Here is a 15,166-nt window from a genome sequence, read left to right as displayed (position 1 = left end):
TACCAAGATTTTTCTAGCTAAAATGGCTTTTGGAATTTTTAACAAACCCACTCAAACAATGTACAATAGCGATATAATATATACATATATTAATAGATAATGTGTACATACAAATTATTTAAATACTTTAGAAGATGTCACACCACACGTAATTTATCCATGAAAATAGTTTTGGGTGGGACAAACTTACTGACACAATATTTTTGGTAACCTTAGTACATTTATACTATATAAAAAAAATATGTATGTTGTAGAATTTTTATATTTTAAACTTTTAAATAACTTAAAGATTACCTAAATCATATAAATTTAATACGAATATATAAATATTTATTTTTTATACAGATTCATTTATTTTTGAAATTTGATTATTAAAAACGATTATGAATATTAATATAAAATAAATGAAAATTTTACAAAGCAGTTAAAGCATCTTCTATGTAGTGTAATGGAAATTTGATAAATTTTCTATAAATAATGCATTCGTAGTTTTGATTTGCATAATAAGTATAAGAATTTCTACATATTATTATCGTTGTTACGTAACAACCATTATTATTGGTACTGCCATGAGATCGCTTTTAAAATACTTTGAATTAGTATTTATAAATATATTCCAAATTAAACATTCTGATTCTTCAAAAAATTACATTAAAATTGCCTATATTAATGATGAATCTGTGCCCAGTGAAATCTCCTTAATACTTTTCTTCAATATTTTTTCCCACAAAGTTATATTATACTTATAAAAACTATCAGGGGACTGAATTCCACCCTGTCTCCAGTTCGAAAATTTATTAATTTGCACTATATAAAACTGTTCGAAAATCCGATCGAAATTTTTATCGAAACCACAGTATAGATATTTTGACGGTCACGTTGCAAAAGAAAAACAAATATAAAAAAAAAATAAACACATGAAGAGAATGTAATAATAATATGTGTACGATATTAATTTTCGGTCAAACGTGTTTTGGATAACGATTTTAGAAGCAATAGCAACGTACAATTATAAAATGTTTAAATCGATTAATGGCGTAATTGATTTTTTTTTTTTAAAAAACAACAATGTTCCTAATGGAATTTTGACGATTTGGGAGAATAATAATATTATTATTGCTGTTAATCACAATACACTATTTTTACCATAACCAACAGGAATGCAGGTAATTCAGTTTAAATTTTAAACTAATAACAAATATTATTGTTAATTGAATTATATTTTACAGCCGTTGAATCTAAAAAACTGCACATATTTAGTAGGTTAAAATCACACCTCTTTTTAGGTTGTTTTATCTAAAAACCAAATAAACAATCCAGAAACTTATTATAATGATTTTATAATTGCTTAAAATGTATCTACTCGTATTTTTTAAATGTAAAATATTTTATTTATTATTCATAATATACACAAGAAAACAACTGTATAAAATAAATTACTGTCAGCTAAGTTGGTACTCATAACTCATAAGTCATAATCATAATAATTATATTCAATTATTTTTTGGAATAGTAAAAATTTTTGAAAAACAAAAGTAATTTATTCATTTTGGATGATAAAAATATCTGAATTTAAAAAATAACAGAATGCTTCTTTCAAAATTTTTAGTGAACTTAGTAAGACTTATTGATATTTACAATATATTTGTTCTGTAGATTAAAAATAGCGTACGGTTATAACCTAATAAATATAATGAACCAAATAAAGTGTACGATTTTCGCCTGTCTAAAATAATAAAAATCTGAGGCTATAATACAAAAGAATCCAACCGTAGTCGTTTAGATATACTGTTAAAGCTTGTTAGAGTATAAATTATGAACACGTCCGGCGAAGAATGTATTTTTCCCAATGTCTAAATGTCTAATCGGCCTATGATAATATTATATACTTATGCCTGTCGTTGCAGTGGCGCGAGAGATAGGGGTATGTAAGTGCATACAATAGTTAATAACAATATTGAGACACGCGTCATCGAATGGAAAAACAACACACAAATTACATCGTTGTATAGTACGTGAAAAAATACTCGTACGTATACACAAATACATAATATTAATATTAAATGAAGTGTATGATAATATATAATATCGATGGAATTCAAGTTTTCGACTCGTTACGAAATTACCAATATAGAGCGCCTTTATAATATATATAATATGTATATCACGTCTTTGTATGTATACAAGTATAATACAACTAACATATTACACATATATAGTATAATAGTATATATACCGACGACCGAGTGAATTCGAAAATGTTTTATTTTATTTTATTTAATAGATATACATCTTTCCTTTCGTAAACCGTAGAATGATATTTATATATATACAAGAGAAATGCATTAAGTCATCTATAATATATGTATGCCTATAATACACACAAGATATAGGTTTCCCGGAATGCGTCGCAGTCGGGTGCGGTATATTCGGTATAACAATATACTAGGTAATAATATATACGGCGTGTGTTCAACGATTCGGCGATAGAGATACCAAAAAATATTTACGTGCTCACGATACCACTGCAGCTAATTTTCAAAAAAACATACCAAATCATACCGCGGAGCTTTATAAAAATGTGTAAATAGACCACGTTAAAACGATAAGTAGGGATATTATACATAAACGATGCGCATTACGCATAGGCAAATCGAAACTTTAACTCACTCTCAATAAGTCAATTTAAATTAATTTAATACAACCCCTCAAAAGGGGGGCTCAATTCGAAAACAAAAAAAAATTGTTTTGCTGCCCATTTTTAAAATTTAGGTTTTTCATAATAGGTACGTTTAAAATATTTTGTGTTACCTTTATCATTGATCACACTGCGTGTACATAATACATCTAGGTGTTGGTAGGTCTTGTTTCGGCCAAAAGTTTGACGATATTGTCATATAATATAAATATACTATATTATAATACCCTATATTAGTTTTATCTTGATTTTAGGTGGCCATAGCTATATTATATATAGTATATATTATACACATGACTTATAATATACTGGCCACTTGGTCCGGTTCGGGCAATTTAAAACGTTAAATCGATGTGATTCGTTACGCCGCCGCCGTGCTTCAAACGCGTACGTTATACCTGTATATAATATATACATTAATACATTATACCTATAGTGTACCTATATACCTAACCTACCTATAGCTTTAGTACGCGACGAGATTAAATGAAAGAGTAAAAAAAAAAACAAAAATTAGAATATTATAACCAGCTGGTTTACAGTGTTTTGCAAGAATTACCAAAACGAGAGTTTATATTAGGTATATATAAATAAAAAAAAAAAAGTCAAAAAAAATAATATTTCGAACAACCGATTTATTTATTCATGTTCTGATCTTTGGAATTTTAAAATATACCTACCTATACGTAGGTATAAAGGCTATATTTTTAAATACTTTAATTCTTCTAACCACGTGGTCAGTGACTATTCACAAACTATATAGGTCAGTAAACAGAAATTATTCCATCGTATTTTTATACAATAATAGTTAAATTAAAAATGAAATTACCATTGAATTAATGTCTTTATAAAATCAATGAAATTTGTTTTTTAACATTAGTTCTAAATTTAATTGTCATAAGTTTAATGAACTATTAAAAATTCAAAAATGATAAAAAATAGTCTTGGTTTTTATTGAATCTATATAATTAGGTACTTTAAACCATTTATTTTAATGCTACAAATCATAATAAATCCTAATTTTAAAACTAAAACTTTATACTCTAAGTGGTCAGTATTCCTTGGCAATACGCCAATACACACCAATTATGTTTTTTTAAATAAGTATCATCTTTATTTACAATATAATATTATTTGGTGGATATTATTATTTTTACAATTTTAATTTACATAAATTAAAATTCAAACGAGTAGTATCTCAATAATTATAACTTTAAACTGAGCATAATAGTCCTTAAAAACTGTTTTATAATAATTTATTAAAATAAATGTAGTATTTTGTATAATATAATCCAAACAATTAGTGTAGACAAATTATAAAATGTTAATATATTATTGTACCTACATCACAGTTGTGAATACTGCAGTAATCAACTAACAAAACGGTTATTATATAGAAAATATTACAATACAATTTTATTAAAAAGTTTTAAACATATGTTTAAAGTAATTTGTTAAATACATTCCAACCTTGCTAGTAACATCTAAACTCAATTATGATTTGTTCGGAAAACTTTTCATTTTTATTTTTCTAGTTAATTTCCAAATAATTCTATGCAAACCAGGCATTTTATCAAAGACTTTTTCCAACAATTTGGTACTTTTTTAAAATGTATACATTTTTGGATTCATTGTATCAGAGATTAATGGATTTGAATGGTTTGTTGTGGGAGTGTGTTCTAAAAGTTAAAAATGTTTTTTATAATTACCTTTAAACTACTTTTCAGTTCAGAAAAAATTGAATCATTCCTCTATGCACATACTTTCAGTCACTTTGCGTTAAGCTACTTTTTTCAAATCTTTATATTGCTTTATTCATTTTAACTTGTGTTCCAAATGCACGGATAGTTTTGAACTTTTTTAATTATTTTTTTCTTATTAAACATAATTGTACAGTTAGTAAAAGTTAATTTTTTATTTCGAATAGGAATTAAGATAATGAAAAGATTTTTTTTTTCAAAATTAAAAAAAAAAATGTTTTTATAAATCGGTGACCGAATTTGCGCACAATATGATCAGTTGAATAATTGAAATATATATGCTACAATATACGTATTATAATAAAGACTTCCAGAAGTCCAGATTTTTTTTTCGATACTCGCGTTAATGCATTATTATACTGTATGCAACTGTAGTGCATATATATATATATTATGCGTCGCGCCGTCGATACACATAACCAATGACCTTGTAGACGACTGCTGAAGAGAGACTCAATTGTAATAGTAGTGTTATTATAATAACATATTATTAATACACGCGTGTGAGTAAAATAAAAACTCGAAATAGCGGAAATACGATATGAATATGGTCGTTTAACGGCAAATAATTATATACTTGGAACTATGCGAACTAACTTAAGGTAATATTATAGTTATTGTAAATTAACTACCAGTAATGATGACTATATAATATTATATATTATATTGTTATATTATTTTCATTAAATATTTTTTGAATTTAAATACATTTCATTGAAATACACTTTCAGGACTTTGAAGTGAATAAAATTGAAAAGTGCAGTGAAAAAGTTATAACGAAAATAATATTGAAACATTGAAGTCAAAAAAATATTTTTGTACAAATCATTAATTTTGTTCATTTAATTAAAAATTACAACAACATATTATTATCATACAATTTATATATTATAAACAGCCAAGTCGAAAATCATCGCCTATATAATTATAGGTTCATATAACTTATGATGATAGCTGATAAAATGATTTAATTTCGTTAATTCTAATATATTACCTACTATAAAGTTAAATACAACTTGCAATGAGCTATACACAGCATTTTGTTTTGAAATAATACCGTTTTGATGCTTCATTTTTACATTTAAAAGAGCCGCCAGCAGTTCGGTCTATACGAAATTATTCGTTTAGGTTACAAAAAATATACGACAGTCGTTGTATATTGTCGAAAAGCGGTGTTAATAATGTACAACTACATACACTATCACGATTCTCGGTATGCAAGAAATTATTATCATACGCGAATGATATTTAAAAACTAATGCAACTTGTTCATTTAAACTAATAACATTACTGCATTGAGATATTGGTAGGTAATACTAAAATCGTTTCAGAGTTTTGTTTATAAAATAAAATCAATAATTAAATAAATAAAAGTAAAAAATATATTATGTTTTTTATATGAATAAAGTCAACAATTGAATTAAATAGTTAAAATATTACAAGTACGAAAATGCCGCATCATATTATATTGATAAATTCACAGATGATATAAATACTGTGGTTATTTTATATTAATAGTATTTACCAATTACCAATAGACGAGAATTAAACTGATTTAATATTTTCATCAGCACATTTTGTAAATATTCCTATATACTAGGTATAGGTACATTTCTTAACCTATCTAAAATTATGTTCTTCAATACAATAAATTATGCTCAACATATTTATGATCTATATAAATTGGCATAGCAGTTTGGACGTTGAAGCAATTGGATGTATTTGGAAAAATAATAAATAATTACTAATAGTGATAAAAATTAAACAAGTTGAATGGCCTATTAGTTGTTTCAAGTTATCACGAACAATTTTTTGTGAAAAATTATAATAAAATAATGAATGAACCCTAGTAATTTTTCAAACATGTAATTTTTTCCAAATTTGAACTTTAAATGTCTACTAAAGATAAATTGTATCTATGTGTTTTAAATATTTTTAGTATAATATGTATATAATTTAAGTTGTTATTTTATTTGTTTTAATTTTGTATTTTAGGTAAAAATATTCAGAAAACAATACAACATTAAAATATTTACATAAACATATATAAAGGTGTAAATAACACAAAACTTGTTATTAATTTTCTAATAAGAACCATAACAAAGTGTATAGGTACTTACATTTTCAAGTTTATAACTTCTACAGTTGTCAAGTAGCACTGCTTTTTACTTCAAAAAGCTCTATTACATATTGTATAACACGCAATTAGTACATAATTTAAACAGGAAATTTATTGAGATATATTTCTGCAATATGTTCATTATCGTTATTATTAATGACTTGTTACTTAATTTCTCCATTTTTGTTAATATAATATTTTTATTCATAACTGAGAAAAAACTAGATTATTTGATAATACTTAAAATAGTTTAAGTTAACAAATTATACGTATTATCGTCTTCTTCCATTTAACTGATCTTCAATATTTTAAATTAATACTAGATTCTTTTTGAAAATTGCTGCAGATTTTTTTTTAAATGTAATAATATCTGTACAGAATTAAAAATTTGATAAAATTAAATGTTTATTTTTTGTCAAATGGTTATTAAATAATAATAATAGTAAAAAAAAATCGAGTTTATTTTGCATTAATTTGGTAAATGTATTAGTAACTACTTTGACTATCCACAAGTGAATAATAGTCGCAAACTAAAGCAAAAATTATTTTTCATCATGTATAACTAAATATAACTTAAATCTATAAATCTATAAGCTATAAATCGAATTGTGTTGTATAATATAGGTACAAAATATTTCTATAGATACGTGAAGTATAAAAAATGTAAGTTATATGTAGGCAATAATGAACTATATTCCTATATTTACTTGTATATAACTTATGATTGGGTAGTTTAACAACATATTATCTATACATTTTTTACAAATATGGAAAATATAAAATAAAACTTTTCTTAGTATATTAAAAATTTCAAAAAATAAACTTAACATTATCATCTAACTATTATATATTAGGTCAACGTGAAGTACTATTAACGATAGGTAAATATTTTATGTTGTTAAAATTACATTAAGATTACTCTACAGACGGGAAATAATCTGTACATAAAATGCTCAATATCAATTAAAATATTTAAGTTTTAATGGATTTACCTATATACTTATAAGCAATAAGCAGCAACATGTAAGACTCGATAGTACAAAAACGAACGTTTTCTTAAGCTGCACATAAAATTAATTGTACAACATTTTTAACTACAAGCAATCGCTTTAATAATATGTTTTTGCTATAAATACTTCATTATTTTTAATCAAAGAACAAGAACACTATAGTAATAATATTATATAGGTATAAATATTATATTTAACATTCATTTAGAACTGTACAAGACTACGGCATTTGATATTGTCTAATATAATTTTTTGTATTTAAAAAGTGGCATTACTACAATCTTAATAACAATTAACTTTAATTACCTCTATACGTTTATGTAAAACGAAATACAGCTTATTGCATTTTGGTTATAGTTTTTGAGTAATAATGAACATAAAAATATAAAATATAGATAGTATGAATCCTCATAATTTTAAAATCAATACAATATATTCTTCACTCTGCTCGAAATCTATAAAAATAAAAATAAATGAATTAATATTTTTATTCGCTGTATTATAGTATAAATACTTAAACACATTTATCAGTCGGGAATATTAGTATATAATATCATATATCTCATGAATATTATATTATGTGTTTTAGTCAATAAAAATAAAAATAAAAATTTGTTCAGAAGAACATACTATCTGATTATACGGATACGATCATAATAAATTGTGTAATATAATATTATACGATTGTCGTATTTAACCACCTCGTTCCCCACCGTGGACGAACCACACAACGCACTATAACAGTCGCACATATATAGCAAAGTAATCCGCCGAACCACCCAGAACATGGAATTGACCAAAAACTGAGCCTTGTCCGGCTATCGTCCGTGTACCGCCAGTCAGTTGTGTGACAACTACCATTCAGTGTGTTACTGTCTTCCTTTCGCCAAAATAGTTACCTGGGTAATGTGCACACGTTTATAACCAATATCGTATAGGTGTTTATCTATAAATTATACATAATATATTATGTATTATATATTCAAATAAATCCGATTTGGACTTTAATTCAATTTTAAATTCATTTGTTTTGTTTTGTTTTTTTTTTTTTAATATATGTTAAATATAATTATATTTACTTATATTCAATTCATTAATCCAAAATTGTTTTGTTTGTTTGTTTTTAGTCTGTGGCCATCATCTAAATTTTGTACACTCTTATTTCGGCTTCTACGGCAAACAAGATTTTCAGTAGAAAACTAACTAAAACGAAATGTAAGTATTACATACTAAACAATTTAACTGATCAGTCGAGTATCAAATAAAAAGTCTATAGCACTTATAGCACTCAATAGTGATCATTGTTTAGTAAATTAAATACTTATTAAAAAAACATATTAAATAATTATTGCTAAATTATAATTTTTAAATTTTTTTTTTTAACCAACAATAAATTAACTAATATACGCTGCATGTTAACCATATAATATACTAAGCTATTAGAGCAGCGGTTTGTTTAGGTTTAGATTAATTATTTTTTGTCTGCAATTTTAAAATCACACTTTAAATTGTTCAATAATACATTTAAAAAAATATATTAATGTAAGGTTTGGTTTAAATTACGTAATTAAATTTAAATCAAACAAGTATGTTCTCATTTTCTAACTATTTTAGTATTTATAATTTTTAAAATCATCAAATGTTTATTTATTTTAAATACACGAAATATGGGTCATTAGACAATTTTTAACATTCCACATTATCAATATAGTGACGGTTTATACGAGTAAATACAAAAGCTTATACAATAATTTATTGTTTGTATTTTAATACATATTTTATGAGACCCGTTCTAATATATTTTTTTTCTTAATAAAATATAAAAAAGAATCCAACTAAAAAAATATATTAATTGAGCTTATATCATTTTATTTAAACCACAAACATATTGTATAAAATAAAATAAAATATTTGTATACATACATAACAAAAAACTTAACCTATTTTCGCTAAAAGTATACTTTCCCCGTTTCCATCAATACTTTATACCACTGTAAATGAGATATTGACCGATTCCATATTTTCACCAAATCAATTTCCATAGAATGAAAAGCTGTTTTTTTACGCAATACGTTTATTAAAAATACAAAAAAAAAATATTAAAAAATAGTACTTACATTATATATATTATAAAACACATTAAATACAATTAAAATTATTTTTATACTGCAAATAAAATTAAACATTTGAGTACGAATATCTTAAAAGTGTACCTAAAAATTACCGAAAAAAAACCTGTACTTATTTATTCATATATCTATAATCTATGTATATTATTTTTTTATTGTTATTATTCATAATAACATTTATTATACATAACAACTTTTAAGAGTAATGAAATTATTTTGATGGAAACGTGGAATCAGTAAATATTCAATTTGGTGGAAAAGGCCAATGGAAAAGATACGTAGATTTATGGCAGAACACTGAAAACGTATTATGCCTGTTGTTATAGGTAGGTACTGCAAATAATAACATAAGCGTGGATTACAGAAATGTGTTGTACGTGTTTATCACATTAGATACGTTTTGTATTTACACATAATGTAGACGATTGATCGATAAATAAAATTGTGAAAATCCAGTGGCGTTGTAATATTACAACAAATATTGTGTAGTAATAATGGTATCAGGTACCATATATAAATTAATGATTATAATGGTCAATTCTAGTATAAGTTCATATATTTTTTTGTCTGCATTTTAACATATAGCCTAAAAATTAATGAATTATTTACAATGAAACTATTTTTTTAAATCCATTAAAATTATAAACATTAACTTACCATTTTAAGTACTTAATGCTAAAATATTTTAATTTTTTTTGTTTTTTTTGTTTTTTTTAATAACGTAGTTGTAACTTGTACTTCTTATTGATATAATATTATTTCTAAATTAACGTCTGTATTAAACTTTAATAAACTTATATCGATATAAAAAAAATATTAAATTTACATTTTATCATTTTATCATATCATTTAATATTTAATTTTAATTTCTTCGATCAGATAGAGATTATGATGTTTGTTGTGACACGCATATATTACATAATATCAAAGAAGTAGGATTTATTTTCAATATTTAACAATTCAAATTTTTAATTTATACTCGCCTCAAAAAGCATCAACAAAGCTTGAGTATTTCAGCTTGTCGCATAAATCATATACAATGGCTCGAAATTATTGCAGCTGCAGCATTTTAAGTATTTAGATGATAGATCAATATCGCTCGATAATATATAATATAAATATACCTTTATAAATGATAATACGCTGCATTTTTTTTTTTATGCAAGAAATTTGTTTATATACTAATAATCTTATTTTTCAATTTATTTTAAATATTTTTCTAATAAAATAATATTACCTACGTATCTACCTATATAAAAAAAATAATCAAATTTTTAATAATTTGTGTCAAAGAAACTTTTATTAGATTTTTTCTATTCAAATAACCATATTTATTTTTAATTTTATACTCTATTAAAGTAAAATATTATTTTAGAAATATTGATGAAAATTGTGTCAAACATTATTCCAAATAGTTTTCTACCATATTTAAATACTTAAAATATGAAAGTAAACTGGTAGGACTGCTTGTCTAAAGATTAAAAATAATATAGTTAACTACTATATTATGACTTCAGTGTATGAAATTAAAATGAAATAAAAATGTATACGTACACTGAAAATGATAATTTACAAATTCAAATTCTGATTTTTGGAATTTATAAATATGTTTATGGACCATATTTTAAATTATTTAGATTTTTAAGCCATTTATATTGTCGATACAAACTTCTTTTTTTTCAAATGAAAATCATTTTTTTTATGTACATCATTAAGCAGATGATTTTTTAAAAGTGCATATTGTATAAAAATCAAAATTTGAACAAGCAGTTTCTGAGTTATTATAATCTATATAGGTACTAAGGATAATAAGTTTACGAAAATACAAAATATAGGTGTACTTTTTATTGCTCTCAAAAAATATTTATAATAATATAAATGATATAATTAATATTTTAATGTTATAAAATATTGATAGATTAATAATTATTAGTAAAACTCTCAAATCATTATAGCCCTCGTCCTCTATATTGGTCCATAATTTTCAAACCTATTATTATGGACATACATTATTCTTAGTATATAAAGTTAAATTAAGTTGAGCGCATTCTTGGTGAATAACTCTATATAAGAGAATACAAAAGTTTTTTTTCAGTCAATAGTTTTGGTTTAAAAAAATTGTTTTATAAAAAAAAACCTTCATTTTTTACAATATTTTTATCTTTTCAAATGGTACGCCGATTACTTTTCTTAAAATATCGATTTACCTGTATAAAATATATCATCTGAGGAACAAAATATAGTTGTTTTTACTTATAAACATTTACAATTTTTATTAAAGGAGAGAAGTTAGACAAAATTATATATATATATAGTATATACGTAAATACGTATATATTGCTTAACAAAACTTTAAATAATTCATAATATAACTTATAACATGTTATGAGTTACAGAAACTATTCGTTTGATATTCAATACTTAAAAAATTCGTTACTTTTTGAACTTTGATTCGTTAAATTAAGCTAAATAATATTTATTCATTGTTGCTTTTAAATAAAATAAAATGTTAAATAATAATATAAATAAAAATCATCACATTAAAAATTAATTTTTTTAAAACTTTTTTAAAAAACAATAATTTAAGAGTACTTGAAACTATTGATAAACATATTTTCAAAACTACAAAAATTGATACAGTGATTGAGAGATTCTGTGATCAAATGTATCACCCCTTATTAATGAATTATTATGTTGAAGACATAAATTGAACTGGCAAAACTTTAGGGGGGCGAGAGGTGTTGATTTGTTTCTCATGACTTTTTTTCAATATTAACATAATATAATTCTGTGTACTATGTGAATTTGGTTTATGCGACAAAAAACAAAACACTTTGTATTTCGCCGCATATAAGATACACCACGCTGCGGCGGAACAATATGGTCAAAATAGAATTTGCACGCACTCACCGAATTCACGTAGGACACAGTGTAAGTATAAAAATATATTATGTACATAAAGCAAATAATGTAAAGATATGAAAACCAACACCCCTCCCACAATCAATATAAAATTATTATTTGATCGCCACTAGAAATATTATATAATATTATATATGAATAAACGTAGTATCATTTGTTATTACATATTATATGCACTGCAGATGTCCGACCAGCAGGGAGACGACGGCAGCGAGTGGAGAAAATCGTTGCCCCGACTCTCTGGGTCGGATAATCCGCTGTGCACGCCAAAGCAGATCAAAAACTCAACTCTAGACGAATTGCGCCAGGACGAGAGACTGTGGATAGCGTACGAGAGGGGCTGGTGCGATTTGTTGCAGTCATTCATGAACATGCAGCTGATGCAAGCGGAAACGTCGTTTATGTTACCTGAACTTGCAAGGCCTGGGACACTGGACCCCACAGGTGCTGCAGGCTCCGATACAAATGGCACAGCAGCGAATGCATCTAATTCGGAAATTGTATCGAGTGAAAATCCGATGAATACATCAGCTGTAGCTAAAGTGACGGACAAGTTGAGTAAATCAGGCACTGGGCATTTGCCGGATGCAGTGGCTAGTGTAACTGTGCCAGAAAACTGTTCGCCCGAACGGATTGACGTTCACGCTCCCGAGTCGCGTATAAAGCGAACATACAAATATGCTGATGTTCGCCTATGCGAATTCCAAGGACTTGGGCCACATGATATACAGCAAGTGTCGCAGGAAAACGAAGTCTGCGAATCCAAAGTGATTAGTGATTTGGGCGTGATTGAGCAGTTGTCAGCGATCAGAATCAAGATCACGACACCAGAAGCAACAGAGTTCGAACTCACCGATATATTCGATGAAGATGAGAAGCAAAGCGCTGACGAGTAATGTTTTCCTACTAAAAAATAAATTTTATACAATATACCTAATATTATAATAATCAGTTATTTAAAAACATTGTAATCAAGACTTGGAAGTTAAAGCACTAAAATAGTTACTTTTTAGTACTTAAATATTAATTTAAAAATACAAATATGAAAAAATCGGTTTATATTTTTCTGTACGTATTAGATAAATAATAATATATGTAGTCACTACTCAGGAACTACAACTGTTTCATTACTTACTAGATGTTCTATATATTTTTATTTATTTCAACTGTAATTTTAAATAATTTTTTAAATGAGCAAATATAAAAAAAAAATGTTTTATTTCATTCTTATATGAAATGATTTATAAAAATAACACTTTTAATAAATTCTAAATGGACATCATTTTAAATACTTAACATGTTTTAGAAGATACACTAAGAATTAAAACTTACAAAAAAAAAATGCAAATGCTAAAACTTCCGAGGACTGGATTTATTATATTATATTATTATTATAACAAATAGAGTGTAGCTGTTCTTTTCGAAATCTCATGTCATTTCATTTTGAGTATAATAATGTACTGCAGAAATATATTATTAGTATTTGACAAAACATATTATACATCCAAAACAAATTATTATTGTTATAATTATTTTTAATTATATTATATTATTCCTATTTTTCATTGACATAATAATACTATATTACGCACAGTTATACGTGCTGTAGCTCACACACGTATTATTAAGTGTAATAAATATAATATGTCGTGTACATTTTTCAAACTTTATTAAAAATAAACTTAACATTATTATTAAAAAGTATTCATTATATATTTAACCTACAAATAAGTATTACATTGTCCTGTAACCACTAAAGAATATGTTTTTAAATAGAGGATAAACAAAATTATAATATATATAATTTGGTTATCATAAGCTATAGGTAAACATTATTCAATTTACGTACTTCCCATTGTTGAATTTGGCATCGGGAAAATATTATAGATAATTACGAAAATATTTTTTTATAAAATATGTATCTACCCATAAATGATACCTATGGATCTAATATGGTGTACATACATCTACCCATAAATTTTTATAAAAACGTTATATACTCACAAAGTTAGATTCCAAAAAAATGTTTGTTCACTTTGGTAGATGAGTATACCTGTTGGCTGTGACACAATAATAAATTCTCCGAATTCATTTTATGAACATCGCAAAAGAAATATTTTCATAAAAGTGAAATATTTTTCTCTTGGAAATTCCAAATTATTTTATTTTAATGTTTGGTATATAGATAAATACTTTAATATTAAGAACAAATTCACTGTTATATTTAGCATAAAATATTTATTAACTGTTTATTCCTTTATTTATTCTGACTAATATTTTTATATTCTGAAGTATAATTTCCTATAATACAAAAATTGAAATAATATAATATTTTATTAATTTTATTAATATTATATTAATTTCTAAGTGCAATATATATATATAAACAATATAATATAATACCTATAATATAATATATATAAAATATTAAGATTTAAATTAATTACCATTCAAATTGTTTACACTTAGGTTTATTTATCTAAAAATAAATAGTAGTATAATAATTATTGTAATAACATCACAAGAAA

General features: G+C 24.7%; 1 protein-coding gene and 1 long non-coding RNA gene across 3 annotated transcripts; one reads left to right on the top strand and one right to left on the bottom strand.

The window, feature by feature from the left end:
* Window positions 1-7,860: 7,860 nt before the first annotated feature.
* On the bottom strand, window positions 7,861-8,783 carry LOC126551555 (uncharacterized). Its single transcript, XR_007605485.1, has 3 exons — window positions 8,667-8,783; window positions 8,289-8,533; window positions 7,861-8,042 (listed from the first exon to the last, which is right to left on the bottom strand). It is a non-coding gene; the product is annotated as an uncharacterized LOC126551555 (long non-coding RNA).
* On the top strand, window positions 8,439-14,901 carry LOC114129734 (uncharacterized). 2 transcript variants are annotated; one of them, XM_027994555.2, is made up of 3 exons: window positions 8,439-8,490; window positions 8,715-8,802; window positions 12,821-14,900. In XM_027994555.2, exon 3 carries the CDS (start codon window positions 12,821-12,823, stop codon window positions 13,532-13,534), a length of 714 nt encoding a protein of 237 aa, XP_027850356.2. In that variant the 5' UTR covers window positions 8,439-8,490; window positions 8,715-8,802; the 3' UTR covers window positions 13,535-14,900. The 2 variants fall into 2 exon arrangements, with proteins under 2 accessions (XP_027850356.2, XP_050061210.1); XM_050205253.1 differs by lacking the exon at window positions 8,439-8,490 and adding an exon at window positions 9,920-10,042 and having other exon boundaries at window positions 8,718-8,802; window positions 12,821-14,901.
* Window positions 14,902-15,166: the final 265 nt, after the last annotated feature.

Source organism: Aphis gossypii, chromosome X (genome assembly GCF_020184175.1).
Source record: "Aphis gossypii isolate Hap1 chromosome X, ASM2018417v2, whole genome shotgun sequence".
NCBI classification, from domain to species: Eukaryota; Metazoa; Arthropoda; class Insecta; order Hemiptera; family Aphididae; genus Aphis; species Aphis gossypii.
The sequence above is the reverse complement of the archived record's forward strand: the minus strand, read 5'-3'. Positions and strand labels throughout refer to the sequence as shown.